The 17,842-nt window shown below is 44.1% G+C and overlaps 2 protein-coding genes across 15 annotated transcripts in view; both read left to right on the plus strand.

The window, feature by feature from the left end:
- Positions 1 to 17,842, plus strand: part of LOC134212544 (dual 3',5'-cyclic-AMP and -GMP phosphodiesterase 11-like) — a 390,689-nt gene that overhangs the window by 202,824 nt on the left and 170,023 nt on the right. The window lies entirely within an intron of this gene.
- On the plus strand, positions 4,827 to 7,052 carry LOC134216250 (uncharacterized). Its single transcript, XM_062695191.1, is given in 3 exon segments — positions 4,827 to 5,586; positions 5,639 to 6,679; positions 6,682 to 7,052. Coding segments are annotated over 3 exon segments (2,172 nt in total).

The following is a 17,842-nucleotide window of genomic DNA, read 5'->3' on the forward strand; positions in this document are numbered from 1 at the left end:
AGTTCTCACACTCCAGCTTGTCGCCTTTCTTGTAGATGGGGCATATAACCCCTTCCTTTCACTCCTCTGGTAGCTGTTCAGTTGCCCAGATTCTGACTATCAGTTTGTGAAGGCAAGTGCCTAGCTTTTCCGGGCCCATCTTGATGAGCTCAGCTCCGATACCATCCTTACCAGCTGCTTTATTGGTTTTTAGCTTTATTGGTCTTTGGGTGGCATCCTTAACTTCCCTCAAGGTGGGGGCTGGTTGGCTTTCATCGTCCGCTGAACTGGCGTAGTAATCTCCTCCGCTGCCTTGACTTTCACTGCCTGTACTCTCAGTGCCATTCAAATGTTCCTCGTAGTGCTGCTTCCACCTTTCGATCACCACACGTTCGTCCGTCAAGATGCTCCCATCCTTATCCCGGCACATTTCGGCTCGCGTTTCTTGAGAACAGCACAGCTGTTCCATCTCCTCGCACTCCGCTTCTTCCAGGCAACGTTTCTTCTCCTGAAAAAAAGCGCATTGCCCGTCCGCGCTGCGTTCTTCTCCTCCAGAATCTGTCTGCACTCTTCGTCGAACCAATCGTTCCGTCGACTTCGTCCCACATACCCGACGTTGTTCTCCACTGAGACGTTAATGGCTGCTTTAACTGTTTTCCAGCAGTCCTCAAGAGGGGCCCCATCGAGCTCACCCTCTTCCGGCAACGCTGCATCGAGATACCGCGGCGGTCGTCGGTACCGAACATTATTGTTGATGACGGATAGTGTTGGGCGCAGTTTAACCATCACCAGATAGTGGTCAGAGTCGATGTTAGCGCCACGATATGTCCTGACGTCGTTAATGTCGGAGAAGTGCCGTCCATCAGAACGTGGTCGATTTGTGATTCTGTCTGCAGTGGCTCCAGGTGTACCGATACAGGAGGCTGTGTTGGAAGTAGGTGCTGTGAATGGCAATATACTTGGAGGCGGCAAAATTAATTAGTCGTAGGCCGTTTCTGTTCGTCAGCCGGTGAGCGCTGAACTTCCCAATGGTCGGTCTAAACTCCTCCTCTTGGCCAACCTGAGCGTTCAAATCTTATATGATGATTTTGACGTCGTGGCTTGGGCAGCTGTTGTACTCACGTTCCAGCTGCTCGTAGAATGCGTCCTTATCATCATCAGTGCTTCCGGAGTGTGGGCTATGGACGTTGATTATGCTGAAGTTGAAGAACTGACCTTCGATCCTCAACCTGCACATTCTTTCATAGATCGGCCACCACCCGATATACGCGCCTGTTCCCTGCTCGTGTGTGATCCGCACTATTGATCCCTTCCAACAAACCTCCTGCAGCGCTACGATACCGACGGTCTTTGAGCACATCGGCGAGTATGCGTGTGCTCCCGATGAAGTTAAGAGATTTGCAGTTCCACGAACCGAGTTTCCAATCGCTAGTCTCTTTTCGTCACAGCTATCTTCGTTAATGGTTCCGGTTCGCACTCTCTTGTTGATTATTCGTTGAGTAAGTTTTTTTTGGCTGGCTTGCAGGGCCTGACACCAAACCCCTAAATTTCCGGAGGTGGTTCCTCCTTATTCCCGGTGGACCATGCTGCACATTTTCACTTAGAGTCCCGCATGGCACTTCAGTGATGATCAGCCGCCATTAACATGGAGAACAGACGCTGTTGTGAGCCGCTCCTAACATGGAGAACAGACGCTCAGTAAGATTTGCACCTCCGGAAAGGAGCAAACCTCCTCCTTCCCTGTCAGCATACGACCATAGTTCCCACCGGGGTTGGTTACCCGATAAGGTTGCTCGTATCCCGGCCAGCGCTACGAGAGGGATAGGAGTTGCTGGGTAAGAGACAAAGTACCGCGAGATGGGGTCTATTTTATTCCTTCAGGCACGCGAAGTTCTAATAATGGTACGCTTTACCCAGCATTTGCCAATGGATGCATTAAAATTTTCCAAAATAGTTTATGCGGAAATTTTATACAGTTTCTGTTAGGTTCTTATGCTGAACTGTATTAAAATCTGCCTTCCGCTGGTTGGGTGTAAAGCAAAACTGAGTTTTCACTCGGCACCCAGTCACTGTGCGATGCCGCCGGGAACGGGTTGTTGCACCGTGCATTTCCACCACCGCCACAACCACCGATGAAGACCGTGGGCTATAAGCTGGAAGCATCAGAGGCTGCTGCTGCTGCTGCTAATCGCATCTCGTGAGCTGAACTGCAGCCAAGCGGTATGAAAGACAGACGGGGCATGTTAATTATACCATTTAGTGTTTACATTCATTTTGATAAACATTCCGACATGCGTCCAGCCTGTCATAGTCAGTCAGTGCGCGTGTTTGTGCGTCTGGGGCGATGTGCGGGTGAGCGGAAGTGATGCCGAGGGGCTGGTCCCGGCTGCTTGGTGGTCGTGTAGGTGTACGGATACGTTCCTACGCGTTTAGCGAATAAATGCAACGAGTCGCTGACCAGTGGGAAGTACATGTTGGTATGGGTGGATATTTTTTTCCTTCCTATTGGCATCGAAAGTGATGATAATTGTGATCAATGAAGATTGATTGAGAGAAAATTGTGACCTAGGCCAGTTTAATGGTTAATACTTGTTCAACGAAAAAAAGCTTTCGTTGGTTTGTATCGCATTGTGGTAGATTCCCTCATTGATCAAGGCCATTGATGCATCCTGGAAATGTGAAACAATTGATTGACGTTCCATTAGCCGGCAGTCACACACATCGAACTCTGCGTTTGACAGGCTGAACATTATTTGTATTGCAACACATAAGAGGAATACGGTGTACATTGGAATTCCAGATGAAACACAGAGCAATTCGAGAACAAAAACTTGATTTCACTTTTTTTCGTTCATAGTCTTTCTGACCACATCATGTTCATGCCAAGTGCCGGGTTACCAAGCAATACAAAATTGCTACATCATACCATCATACTATGGACCGAATGCGTTGATCATGAAACACATAACTATTTTGACGTATAGTGATTACATCAGTGATTACACCATATTTCTGAACCCAGAGTTTTTGAAGATAGAAAATTACAATGGCTTGAACTGAAATTTATTCCGGGGAAACTGAGATTAGAACCAAAAACGCTATCACTAAAACAGATATCCGGTGAGCGGGTTATCTGTTTAACCATAACCATATCTCATTATGGAAATCATGTTTGATCTAAGATGTTTTCCAAAGAACTGTGAGCAGATTGAGGAATGTGACGCTCTATAGCTCAATGTTGAAACTGTATCCAACAGAATATTTGTTAACACCTACTGAGCTTGTAACTGACAATCGCTTGTGAATAAAAGTAATAGAAAATAAGAGAAAGTTCGATGTGTTCTTCTTCTTATTCTTCTTCTTATTGGCATTACATCCCCACACTGGGACAGAGCCGCCTCGCAGCTTAGTGTTCATTAAGCACTTCCACAGTTATTAACTGCGAGGTTTCTAAGCCAGGTTACCATTTTTGCATTCGTATATCATGAGGCTAGCACGATGATACTTTGTTACAATTTTTGAGATATTGCCGACAAAATGTACAGTAAATTTCCCGGAGTGGACACCGGTCAATAAACGCAGACAGTCGTACGATATCGCCTCTAATCTCTTTCGCACACCGTAAGTTGACCCCTTCAATAATAGCGCACATAAACACATACACTAATGGCTCGAAGCAAGATAGAACATCTCGCACAATAGCCACATCAGAGTGATTTGATCAACCAAGTGTGAAGTACCTGGATTGAATAGTGCATGCAAACCTGAAGGGTGGCACAGGTTGCGTATTAAGATCCCTCTAAAACCATCACCAGCATCACGTTTTCGAAAACCAGAGGAAAGTGCTTCAAACCACAACCACGTGCAGTCAATCGGTCCGAGAAGCCAACCATAAAAGGCTCGGTTGCATGTCCCGAGCGACTATCCGGCTCGATTGTAAAAGCGCTGACAGGGTCTAGTCCTCCAGATTCGGACACTACTAAGAGTGACAAACGTAGATGCCAACACATCCGACACAGATTCCACAATATACGATTCACACGATTGGCACTCGTTGGCAGCCAAAGACACAGAAGGCCTTCAATAGCCTTGCATTTGCCGGTGAATCGACATCTGTACGCTCGTTGAGCGAGTATCGCACGGCGATCCCAAGCTGGTGGTGCAACTTTGAGGTGCAGGGAAGTCACGGGTGGTGCAGCAGACGATACGCATTGTGCGACATTGAACCGGGTACGACGCAACAAAAGGTAGTGCGACGGAGAGCGTGCGACATCAAGGAAGTAGCATCGATTTGCAGTGTGCATTCTGCTCGTCCGAGATTGCCAGGTGATGCTTCATGCAACAAAGGCACACTAGCGAATGTGCGCTGATAGCGATAACGACGATGCACCAGATGCAGCAGGGGGCCCCCATCGATGCTGATAAACGACGGACGGAGGATGAGAAAATGTATGTACGTTAGGCAAATTAGCTGTAAGAACATTATGTGAAATGAATACTCAAATGAACCATCATTGCCAATTCTCCATTATTGCCGATTTCATGTTTTCTACTTTGAGTCAATGAGCTGGGGTTTGAGACACAAAATAACACTTTGTGCAATTTGTGTAGCTGGTCGGGAAAGAAATTTTGAAGCTTTATAATAGCGAAGGAGATTTGCGGGAAGAGCGGTGTGTTCTACGTTATCGAATGCATTGTGTGCTAAGCCGCGTGACTGAAAATCGTAACATTGGCGCCCAGACTAAAAAACCCACTAGTGAGTTTGATCGGTTCGCGTAGTCAAGCTGTCAAATAAGTGATCTGTGTGTATAGTTAAATTAGTGATATCCGTGTCACACTAGTTGGAGATGGATCTTAAGCACCTCACCCCGGAGGAAATAGAGTTCGAACTGCTTGTTCGGAAAACGACTGGTACGAGAGGAAAAAACTTGGAGTGGAAAGCATCACGACTACAGCAACTATTGGACAGTGAACTCAATGGATCGCCGGTACCCAACTGTTCATCCCACGTACTAACGGATATGGACAGTATATATCAATGTCAAACGAAGCTGTCTCCAATTTTGCAAGCTTTGGATGGTGCTTTCAGACAAAGGAACGACAACCAGGTGAATGCATTGAAATCAAGACTGTTGCATTACCAATTTCGACTTTCGCTTATATCGGATCCGATGATACTAATCAATGCAAAGAAAACACTGGAAAAGGTAGGCCTCGCTCTACAGAAAATCGAGAAATACATCCAGAATCAAGCATCAGGAACATCAGCAGGACAAGCGGATACAGAGGACCTTCCAAGTGATCCAGAAACGAGAAAGCGGTTAAAGATCGCGAAACTTCAATCGAGCATCAACGAAACATCAAAGCATCAACTACAATTAGAAAAGCAGCTTCAAGAAGAACTTCGGGGCAACCAAATACCTGAAGAGCAGTCAAACCAGAATCCAGTAGTTCTCGACGGGAAACACCAGGACCAAGAGAAGCAGTCGAGGCTCCAACACCAACAAATGGAACATCGTAGAGAGGATCAACAATTACCGCCACCTCAAGTTCAACAGTCTCAACAACATCAACAGCATCCAAATCCCATGGAACAACAACAACAACAACAAGATCCACGACAACCATCAACAACAACAAGATCATCTACTGTGGCAAGATCAGCAAAACAGAGGTTTTCATCAGGAGCAAAGCCTTCGTTTATTGCTGAACCAAATGCAGATACAGCAGCAACAGTTAGAGCGACAGCTTCAACAGGAGCAATACAGACGACAACAGCTAGAAGCACATTTACAGCATCAACAGTTAAGATTGACAGCACCTCCACAGCGAGAAAACGAAATCCCGAATTACACCTTTGGCGCGATTTCAGGATACTGGGGTCCGTACAATCAACGAGACTCCGGGATAGCTGAACATCCCCAGGAATATGAGCAACAAAATTTCAGGGGAACGCCTAATAGATCCAACACACCGAGAATCAATACTCAACAGTCAAATAGTTACAGATTTCTGCAACCGGTACATAAGTGGCCATTCGAGTACTCAGGAGAAGGTAACATCGTAAAGTTAGGCGAATTTCTGAATCAGGTGAACACCTACGCTGTCACCGAAGGCATGGATGAGCAAACATTGCTTCGCTCAATCAAACATTTATTGAAAGGAAGAGCACTTCAGTGGTACACGCGCTCGTATCTAATCCTTACAACTTGGGACATCTTTAAAGCAGAAATCAAACAAGAGTTCTTACCTCCGAACTACTCGGAGATTGTGAAGCAGGATCTGTACTTACGATTCCAAGGTCCAAATGAGTCATTCACAACATTCTACAGAGACCTAGTAGCGGCGTTCGAGATAATGGAACCAGCAATATCAGAGTCAGAGAAGTTATTTATCTTGAAATCACATCTCAACACAGACTTCTCCCCAATTGCTTCGGCGTCCCGATCGGCGAGTGTCCGTGACCTCGTGGCAGTATGCAAAGATTTCGAAGTTTCTCGTTCTTACGCACTAAGAGGGCGAGCACCAACAACGCGAGTCCTAGGAACCCGGCATGAGAATTCATCACTTCATCAGCCCGTGATCAATAGATTGGACAACAGTGGCCGGCCGCCATTAAATCGACAACCGTACGGCACAGCGCGGGTCAGCATGGTAGAGCATAATCAAGAGGTCGAAGAAGAAGTGGATCCGGTGAGCATCAGGAAAGAGAAGCGTTTCATCAGGACATTGCTTACCGGAACGAAGCTGCGTCGAATCTAACAGAAGAGGTAAATGCCATTCGAGGGCAGAATAATTGGAGCGGAAGATCGGCGTCTGACACCACATCGAACCAGTCGGGTAGGAATTCCATACGGGAGGCTCCAATAGTAACAGTATGTTGGCAATGTGAAAACCCTGGACACACTTATTTCAGATGTCCTAATCCAAAACGCTACTTGTTTTGCTACAGCTGCGGCAAGAAAGGATGTACAACGCGCAACTGTGAAGCCTGCATCTTACGCTGGAGACAATTAGACACACAAAATGAGCTTCCGATTTCGGGAAACCGGAACTGGGAGAACCCACAGTAAAGGTGGTGGGATCTCCCGAAAAATCGATGGTGCCTTTGCTACGTAATATTCCGGCTTTTTGTAAGGCGGACTCTATTATAATTGATACGGAAAACAACGATAATCGACCATATGCAGCTATATCGATCCTTGGGAAAAAAATACGAGGATTGTTGGATAGCGGCGCAACCTGCAGTCTTATAGGAGGATCTCTAGCAGAAATTGCAGACGAACTGGGACTTCAAAAATTTCCGGTTATAGGAGAAGTAAAAACAGCAGACAACTCGCCACACAAAGTCTCGTTTTTCTCCCATGTACCATTCGTTTATAATAATAAGAATGCAACTCTTCCTATACTATTCATCGAATCTATGCCTCCTTTATTAATCCTAGGAATGGATTTTTGGACGAAGTTTGGCATCAAACCAAAGATCTGTGGAGTCACAACTAGCGGGGACTTGGAAAATTCAGTAATAGGAACATTAACGCGGGAAGAGCAGGATCAACTACAAGCAACAATCCTAGAATTCCCAACATCGGCAAACCAGGGTCAGTTAGGTAGAACAAACCTATACTGCCACAAAATAGACACTGGCACCGCACCACCATTTAAACAAAAATACTACCCCATGTCCAGATTCGTACTGGAGGACTTGAACAAGGAAGTGGACAGAATGCTTGAGCTGGGTGTGATAGAAGAAGCAGTTTGCTGTCCTTGGAATAATGCCACGGTGGCAGTTAAGAAAAAAGACGGTTCTATGCGATTGTGTTTGGACGCCAGGAAACTGAACTCAGTCCTAGTTCAAGAAGCATACCCAATTCCGCAGATAGCATCCATCGTCAACAACCTGAGCGGATCGAAGTTTCTCTCCTCAATCGACCTAGAATCAGCATTTTGGCAAATACCACTTGAGGAAGAATCAAAACAGAAGACAGCTTTACCATTCCGCAACGAGGGCACTACCAGTTTACAGTGGTTCCATTTGGATTATCAACGGCCAGTCAGGCCCTATCGCGTGTCATGAATCACTTATTCATCGACCTGGAGCCAAAAGCATTCGTTTATTTGGACGACCTAATATTGGCAACAGAAACGTTCCAAGAGCATCTCGAACTACTCCACGAAATCATTAGAAGACTGAAAAGCGCTGGTCTGACTATCAATGCCGAGAAATCTGCCTTTTGCAGGAAAAGCTTGCAGTATTTAGGCTACGTACTGGATCAACAAGGCTGGCGCGTTGACGAAGGGAAAGTAGAAGCAATAACAAAATTTCCGGCTCCGACAAACAAAAAGGAGGTTCAACGATTTATCGGCATGTGTGGGTGGTACCGAAGATTCATACAGAATTTCTCCAAAACAGCTGCCCCTCTGACGGAACTCACAAAAGCTGGAAACAAATTTAAATGGACTGAAGAATGCGAGAATGCCTTCCAAACTCTCAAATCGCACCTCATATCGGCCCCGGTCTTGGCAACGCCAGATTATTCAAAGCCATTTTCCGTGGCATGCGACGCGTCCGATGTGGCAATAGGAGGTGTATTAACACAAGTAATCGAAGGAGAAGAAAAAGTAATCTGTTACTTCTCCCAGAAACTCGCTTCCTCCGAACGAAAGTATTCAGTGACCCAACGCGAGTGTTTGGCGGTTATACGATCAATTGAGAAGTTTCGTGGATATCTCGAAGGAACACACTTCACGGTTTACTGCGACCACTCAAGTTTGACCTACCTCAAAACCATGAAAAATCCAACGCCGCTTCTTGCTAGGTGGATCCTGCGGATGAACGCATACTCCTTCGACATAAAATACCGCAAAGGAAGTTCCAACACTGTCCCTGATTGTCTAAGTCGAGTAGAAATTGTAAACTCTTTGAGCGCATCACCCACAACAGCTTCGGATCCATGGTTTGACCGGTTGGTTGAAAATGTTCGGAAGGATGCTGATAAGTTTCCAGAATTCAGGATAATCGACGGACAACTGTACAAAAATTGCGCTATGAAAGACGAGACTGGCGGAAAAGTTCATCGTTGGAAAAAAGTAGTTCCAACTCATCTTCGTCGTGAGCTCATGCATCGATTCCATGATATACCCACCGCTGCTCACCTCGGAGGAGATCGTACATTGCTTCGTATTCAACGCGACCACTATTGGCCTCAGATGGCGGCGGATATCAGGAAATACGTACGAACCTGCGACGTATGCAAAGCTTGCAAGGCACCTAATAAAACCTTAACACCAACATTAGGCAACCCTAAACCAGCGCAACTGCCTTGGGAGCTAATTTCAGTAGATTGGGTTGGCCCACTCACACGATCAAAGAAAGGTAATACAGTTCTTTAGTCATAGTCGACTGGGTGACAAAATTCATCGTCATAGAGCCATTTCGATCGGCAAATGCTCAGAAAATGTCTGAGTTTCTAGAGCACTACGTATTTCTTCGATTCTCCACGCCAAGGATCATCGTTTCGGATTCGGGATCCCAATTTTTATCCCAGGTCTTTCAGACCTTGCTCAAAAGATACAATGTAATTCATATGAGAACTGCTTTCTATACACCAATGTGTAACGCAGCAGAGAGGACAAATCGAACGCTCATCACATGTGTTAGATCGCTACTCGATGAAGACCAAAGAGATTGGGACGTGCATATTCAACAAATAGTATGTGCAATTAATACTGCAAAGCACGAAACCCTGGGATGTAGTCCTTACTACTGCAACTTTGGAAGGGATCACATTCTATACACAAATCAGTATGTTGCCGCCAAAGCCAATTCGGCCGAAGACTCTCAAGCAGCCCAAAAGGCAAGAATAATATCGGTTCATAACATTCAACATTTCGTGTTAGCAAGGATCAAAGCTGCCCATGACAACAGCAAGAAACGTTATGACCTAAGAGCTCGGAATAGAACATTCGCAGAAGGAGAAATAGTGTGGAGAAGATCATTCGAGTTATCCAATGCAGCAGAGCATCGAACGAAAAAATTGGGAGAAAAGTTTATACCATGCATCGTTAGACAAGCGCAAGGATGCAACAATTACACACTAGAAGACATCAAGACATCGAAAACCGGCGTTTATCACGCAAAAGATATCAAACCAGACTAAAACCAAATCATCAAGCTATGTCCACAGCACCCTGCCGCTGTCAACAAAGAGCAATCGCCGTGAACACATCGTGTTGGATGCAGAAGAGATCGGAAACTCGTTCCAAAGTTTCTCATCCGGACACGATCAAGCAACGAAACCCATTTATCCAGCTATGTACGCAGAACTACTGTCCGACTATGAGCAGATGCCACCAAAAACATGTTCGCTGTTGACTCGAAGGCCCAATAACTAATCACGAAACCTCGTCACAGCAAGCAGTTTTACAGACTCTTCGTCCGTCGAACACGTTAGAAACCCCACATTAATGAAACTGCGGAACAACCATATCAACATCAGATTGCTACTACCGAGTTCGCAAGAAACACACTTCCATCGTATATACCACTTTATGATCACTCACTTAGTCTGGTAGAGGAAAACGCCATACGCAACTCAAGGCACTTTTAATACCCCAAGCTCACGGCCCTTATGACTCAATATAGTACAGATCACCAAATAATTGTATTTTCTCGGTAAAATTTCTGGCGCCCAACTACATTACCGTAACTCAGATGATGGAGACGCGATTTACCGTAGAATAGGATAGTATATAAGGAAGTAGTCATAGAGATATTCCGCAGCGCATCAGCGGCGGTGAAGACATTTATCTTGGATAGATCTGGCACACTTTGTGTTTCAAGACAAACGCTACCGTTAGCTAATAAGTATGTTTCTGGAGTACCGTAGATTAGGAAAACCAACCAATACTCGATGTCCTAGGTAGAACCTCAGGAAAAGATCTGATCGATATTGTTTAGTATTAGAATCAATCGACCTTTCCATGATTTGATCGTCAGCAGATATAAAATCGAAATTTTGCGAATTTTGCAACATTCGCAAAAATTTCGACACCGTTTGAATGATGTTGTGTTACAATTTTTGAGATATTGCCGACAAAATGTACAGTAAATTTCCCGGAGTGGACACCAGTCAATAAACGCAGACAGTCGTCGTACGATATCGCCTCTAATCTCTTTCGCACACCGTAAGTTGACCCCTTCAATAATAGCGCACAAAAACACATAAACTAATGGCTCGAAGCAAGATAGAACATCTCGCACAATAGCCACATCAGAGTGATTTGATCAACCAAGTGTGAAGTACCTGGATTGAATAGTGCATGCAAACCTGAAGGGTGGCACAGGTTGCGTATTAAGATCCCTCTAAAACCATCACCAGCATCACGTTTTCGAAAACCAGAGGAAAGTGCTTCAAACCACAACCACGTGCAGTCAATCGGTCCGAGAAGCCAACCATAAAAGGCTCGGTTGCATGTCCCGAGCGACTATCCGGCTCGATTGTAAAAGCGCTGACAGGGTCTAGTCCTCCAGATTCGGACACTACTAAGAGTGACAAACGTAGATGCCAACACATCCGACACAGATTCCACAATATACGATTCACACGATTGGCACTCGTTGGCAGCCAAAGACACAGAAGGCCTTCAATAGCCTTGCATTTGCCGGTGAATCGACATCTGTACGCTCGTTGAGCGAGTATCGCACGGCGATCCCAAGCTGGTGGTGCAACTTTGAGGTGCAGGGAAGTCACGGGTGGTGCAGCAGACGATACGCATTGTGCGACATTGAACCGGGTACGACGCAACAAAAGGTAGTGCGACGGAGAGCGTGCGACATCAAGGAAGTAGCATCGATTTGCAGTGTGCATTCTGCTCGTCCGAGATTGCCAGGTGATGCTTCATGCAACAAAGGCACACTAGCGAATGTGCGCTGATAGCGATAACGACGATGCACCAGATGCAGCAGGGGGCCCCCATCGATGCTGATAAACGACGGACGGAGGATGAGAAAATGTATGTACGTTAGGCAAATTAGCTGTAAGAACATTATGTGAAATGAATACTCAAATGAACCATCATTGCCAATTCTCCATTATTGCCGATTTCATGTTTTCTACTTTGAGTCAATGAGCTGGGGTTTGAGACACAAAATAACACTTTGTGCAATTTGTGTAGCTGGTCGGGAAAGAAATTTTGAAGCTTTATAATAGCGAAGGAGATTTGCGGGAAGAGCGGTGTGTTCTACGTTATCGAATGCATTGTGTGCTAAGCCGCGTGACTGAAAATCGTAACAACTTTTATGCCCAGGGAAGTCGAGACAATTTTCAATCCGAACTTAACTGAATTTAGCAACATGTGGCTCATAAATAAATAACTAATATTTGCCTATTTAAAAAGTGAATTTTTGTTCAGCGGGGTATGGATTGAACATTTCAAAATGTTTTCTGCAACCGTCAGAAGTTATTCACTTTTGTATAAATACCATTTTGCGAATCATATTGGATGGTTCTTAAGGCATTCCATTCACCGAACCTCCCTGGCTCCCGAACATGCAATTTGCAGCATTTTCAACCAAACATTTTCAATCCTCTGCAGTGGAAACTATTCCCAGAACCCTGCTGCTGACGAACTACATACCACCCACCCAACTTGTTATTCTCTACTGACGGTATGGGACCCCAGTAGAGTAAATCATGCACTTTGTTTTGGCACAAGCATCGTCACCTACTGTATCGTCAGTGGATTGTCTGTAAACTGTCTGTGTCGGTCTCGGAGGCACATGATTCACGATTTTCGCAACGGTTTCTTCTCGGTTTACTCGATGAGTAACGATTTTCTGACCATTCAGTCGGCTGGCTGGTTGCTCTGCAGATACTTTTAGCTTCTGTCAGTATATCCCACTCAAAAATGGCTCTCTTCTACCAAGCGTAGGTATTGAGTGGAAACAATGTGATATTTTTGTAACTCTTCGAACGGCAAAAAAAAGTGATTCTGTCTGTGCTGACGTGCAGAGCATTGCTCTGCATTGTATGGTCCACAAGCCGAAAGAGATGCTTGTGTTTTCATTTAATTTAGCTTAGTGGATGTCATCCTATTTTTGATGGGAATCAGATTTGTTTTTGCTCGAATATATGTGCTCACTCTTATTTGAATTCGGATTTTCCTTTTGTTTGATGAAATAATTTCTGTGGAAGCAGATTCCTTATATCAATTAAATTCACCAATCTTCGATCATGTTGTCGAATAATTCTTCTTTTTTTAGTTTCCAATGATTCAGTTCAGAACGTATCCATGCAAACACAAAATAAAACAATAATTTAGATTTGATGGAAAATTTGATTAAAAAATATTGCACCCGACATTCTCTGACACAGACCGGTTTTCATCCGTCAGATCGAATCACAGCAGCATTTGGAATATCTATTTCCAGGCATCTATTAGCCAAATTGATGTTTTTGCTTCGATGAGTGAAATGCTCTGAAGCATATGGAGAGAAATGTTTGCTCACATTTGCATTCGGGATCTGGATAATCGAAAGCGGAAATCAGTATTGGACAGGACTGGTAAGCAGGTTGTCTGATTCATTTCTAATTTATTGATAGAATAGACATATGCTTTTTTCGGATTTGTTAGTATTTGGTCATTGAGGTGGTATTAAATGTTTATAGAAACACTTGAGTTACCGATTTGCTTCTTAAAACTCGCTTTTGAACGTTTCTCGACTTTCATTTCTAGAAGCCTATACTCGATTACATTATTTTTGAACGTTGATTAGTCAATACAGTACAAAACTCTCGAAAAGCCAATTGGTCTCCCAAATCACCCAAATAAATTCGAAACAAATATTTTGAATTCGCAATCGATTCACAAGGCGATCACCACCTCCACCCGTCCCGGCTGCTCGTTATCGTTATTATCGGTTACGACGATTGTTTTCATAGCAGTTCCGCCCAATTACCCAATTGCCAGACCATCCCCGTTTGTCGGCGAGCCCGGGTTCCACCGGAATCCGCATCAACAGCACCGCGGTGCAAACAGAGAAATAATAGAAGAAATACACGGCTGATTGCTCGGAAAATTTGCTGCAGATGAAGAGGGTAATTCCAAGTGCTTATTAGCCAATTTACAGCGATTGGATCGAATCATCTGGCAATTATTGCCGGTGATCGGGGATCGGTGGCGGTGGATCCCTCTTACCGTGTTTGAAGTTTAAATGCATTCGATTGGATGTTAATTCTCGATTTGTTGCTCAAGTCATAGAAAACGAAAAGGTAATTTGTGCAAGACAGACGGAAGTCATGTTTCATTTCAATCGAACATCGATTCGGATTTATGTGTGCTTTTGTCGAGTCAAATTTACCTATATTGGTTTTACATAGCTGATAGGATCAATATTTGCATCTATTTGCACGAGAATAGAAGTTGCTATGTTGCTCAATTGTGGAATGCCTCTGGGGTTTGTCTAGCTTTTCGCTGGAATACGTCCAACAACAGCAAGGAGTTGAATCCTGCTATTCATTGGATTATTTTCTTTGGCATTGGTTTAAGTCTTAAGGTATGTGTGCATCTATTTGAAGGATAAAGCAATAATCTGGCTTCGTTTCAAAAAGCTATTTCTGGACTATTGTAGGTCACAAACACTCGTACACGTACCCAAAGCGGACACAGCCAGCAAAGCCAGGCAAATATAGAAGGCTTCGAAGGGGTTCCGTCGAACAAATTTATGCGTCCACTGACCCTCCACCCAGTGTTCGGTTTGGCTGCTACTGCAGAATCGACCGCTAGTTGTGGGTATCCTGTGCAATTGGAAAACTAACTCCTAGCCACGAGCCAAGCTTTCTGTGATGTAGGTACAAGCCGAGCTGCCGAAGCTTTGTTCTGTGTGTCTACGGAAATTCTCCTCTGGCATACAAATTCCTTCCTATCTTCGTATCAGATGCACTCTAGACCAGGAGTACACACACATTTCACAAAACTGGATTCGATTTATCTCTCGGTTCTTTGTTGTCTGTTTACTGGTTGACTAGATAGTGGCAGGGTATTGGGAAAAGTACGGTGTGTGATACGATACGATGGACGACAAAACCTTGAGTCAGTTCACCGGGAAATGGAGTAAATTGCCGGATGGATGTTTCGATTTCGATTCGATCTCAACAGTGGATGAAGGGATTCGTTTTTGGCTCAAACTTCGTCACCTTTGATGATGACGATGACGGAGAAAGTAGGAGCGTTGCTTTACTGAAAAGACATCAATATGTCTGTTGACAGTTTCTGCTGATTGAGTTTTGTGGTAATTTGATTTTCTTCCGGTTTAGGAACAAACGAACCGCACTGCGAAATAATTTTCTCAGGGAGCATCCACAAATTACGTAACGCTTTGAGGGGGGAGGGGGGGTTGGCCAAAGTGTGACGATCCATACAAAATTTTCAGACGTTTCATACAAAAAGTGTGACATAGGGGGGAGTGGGGGTTGAAAATGCCAAATTTTTGCGTTACGTAATTAATGGATCTTCCCTCAAGGTAAAAAATTAGAAGGAATAAAATGGTGGTGGTAAAATATATTATCCAGTTAGCCTTTCAAGCAAGGACGTACGAAAAAATATATATCTGGCAAAGATACATAACTTTTATAATATTTAACACCTGGCAAAATGATTGTTCAATAAAAGTTATTTGCCTAGTTTCCGGGTATTGGGCCACCCGACTAGACATTAATTTACAATGTTTAGAATACCCAGATGTGAATATGTACATATGACTATTATTTGGAAAATGTATTGAAGGTAACCAATTTTCTTCAATGGGACTCGAACCCACGGCCATTAGAACGCTAGACTGGTGCTATTAACCAACTAAGCTACGAAGGACCTCCTTGCTAAGTGCTCAGACGTCCACGTGAAGGAAAAATGCCGATTTTATTACTGTAAAATCATTTTTGTGCGTAGAGGCGCTGGCAGGATGCCAATTCTGGATAAAATCAGCATGTCACTTTGCTTGGGAGACCAGGCGGCGCTTCGTTTAACTAGTTCCGGTATATATGCCCTTTGATGACACTCGTCGTGATATACAGCTTTCCAAACCAAAATAATGTTAGCGAATTTTCCCACTTTCTTTCACCTCACCTCGCCAGGAACAACAAAACATGATATGGTGACGCAAAACTCCTGCCCTGGCAAGTGCATTGTATTCACATTAATATAAGTTTCGTTCTCCAGCACGACGCATCTTAGTAGCGTCATCTACTCAGGGGTCTCTAGTTAGCCTTGCGAGCAAAGGCGTAGGTTTACCAATCCGGAGATGGCAAGCTGGATTCTCGGTTCGGTCCAGGATGATTTCGAGTGGAAAACATTCTCGACTCCCTGGGCATAAAGTATCCACAGGTATACTTGCGACACAAAATACATACTAATGCAAGAGCGGACATAGCTTTCAATTAATATCTGTGGAAATACTAAGAGAAGTTGAAAAGCAGGCCAAGTTCCAGTTGGAATGTAGAGCAGTAAAGAAAAGGAAGAAGACTCCTTTACATCTACAGCTTCCTGGTGTGAGATTACTCACGCTGTATATTTCTTCTCGTTCCGATTCGCTTTCTTTCGGACCTTGTAGCTGTGAAGGCCGATGTGTTTAATCGTTTTTGAACTAATAAAATGCAACCATCTACTTCATCGCCGGATCGTACATCCAAATATTTGGCAGGTAATTACACAGGCTCAACAATTTCCTGTTCTTCATCGGATCAGTTGATTTTCTGCCACCGCCTATTAACTTGAATAACTTCACTATCCGGGACATCGTCGAATGATCGACTCCTAGGTGATTCCATGTTCAATCGATTTGCAGGAAACAGAAGTATATGTTTTTTTAGTGATTCTTTTTCCGGATTTCTTTACAATTCTTTGCATAACAAATTCTATGGAAATTCCATGAGAAATTGTACAAAAAAAGGGTCGTGTAACCGAAAGCCTTTTGGCAGAATAACACGTTGAGCCTTAAGTCATGTTGTCGTATTTGATTTTGCCATATTGATTATTAGGACAAAAATGGTTTGGCCTAAAGCGACGTACGGCCAATGTGTTAATTTGACCGAAAAGATCATTTGCTCTAACGAGGTCATTTGACTATGAATGCGGTTTGGCTAAAAATGTCGAAACAGTCGTTTGGCAAAAAGCACCATTTGGTTGAAAATGTCATTTGCTGGACGAGTCATATGACCAAAATGTGAAGTGAAAAGTGAAAAGTGTGAAGTGTTTAATGATAACTGAGAAGTAAGAGATAAGAAATGGAAAATGAGATGTTAGAAATAGGAAGTGAGATTTGGAAAGTCTCTTTCATAACGTCGCACTTCTCTCTCGTTAGCCTCAACTCTTCTGGAGAGATGTGTGAGACGTCTCACTTCTTGTACAGTTGTATGATCCGTTCGCCTAAGTGAGACTTTCAACAATATGACCTGTTTGTTGCTTTGATTGGCTTTTTCGGTGAAAAACTAAATCAAGATAGCAATTTACCGTGCGTTTCGGCTTACTACACTCCAGCCATCATCAGACGCTACTAGCTGGCAACCTCCTAGCTGTTCAGTCTGACAAATATAACTCACTGTTGCAATTAAGTCGCCTTTAATTCTAAATAGCCGTGGTTCCAAATCCGCACGTATTGCCGCATGTTGTTCCCTACCTTCGCTTGCCGTTTCAGAGTCTTCGAGTTGACCCTGCACCTGGTTTGAGTGACATCGAGTCGAAATACTCCAACCGCAATTGTACTTGAGATTGGTCTTGGTTGTTCGTCGTACGCTTCGAGAAATGCCTCTACCCAACACAAAACGACAATCATGGTACCCCTTCTCGACAGCAACTGCGACTTCTG

The sequence above is a fragment of the Armigeres subalbatus genome, chromosome 2 (genome assembly GCF_024139115.2).
Source record: "Armigeres subalbatus isolate Guangzhou_Male chromosome 2, GZ_Asu_2, whole genome shotgun sequence".
Taxonomy (NCBI): Eukaryota; Metazoa; Arthropoda; class Insecta; order Diptera; family Culicidae; genus Armigeres; species Armigeres subalbatus.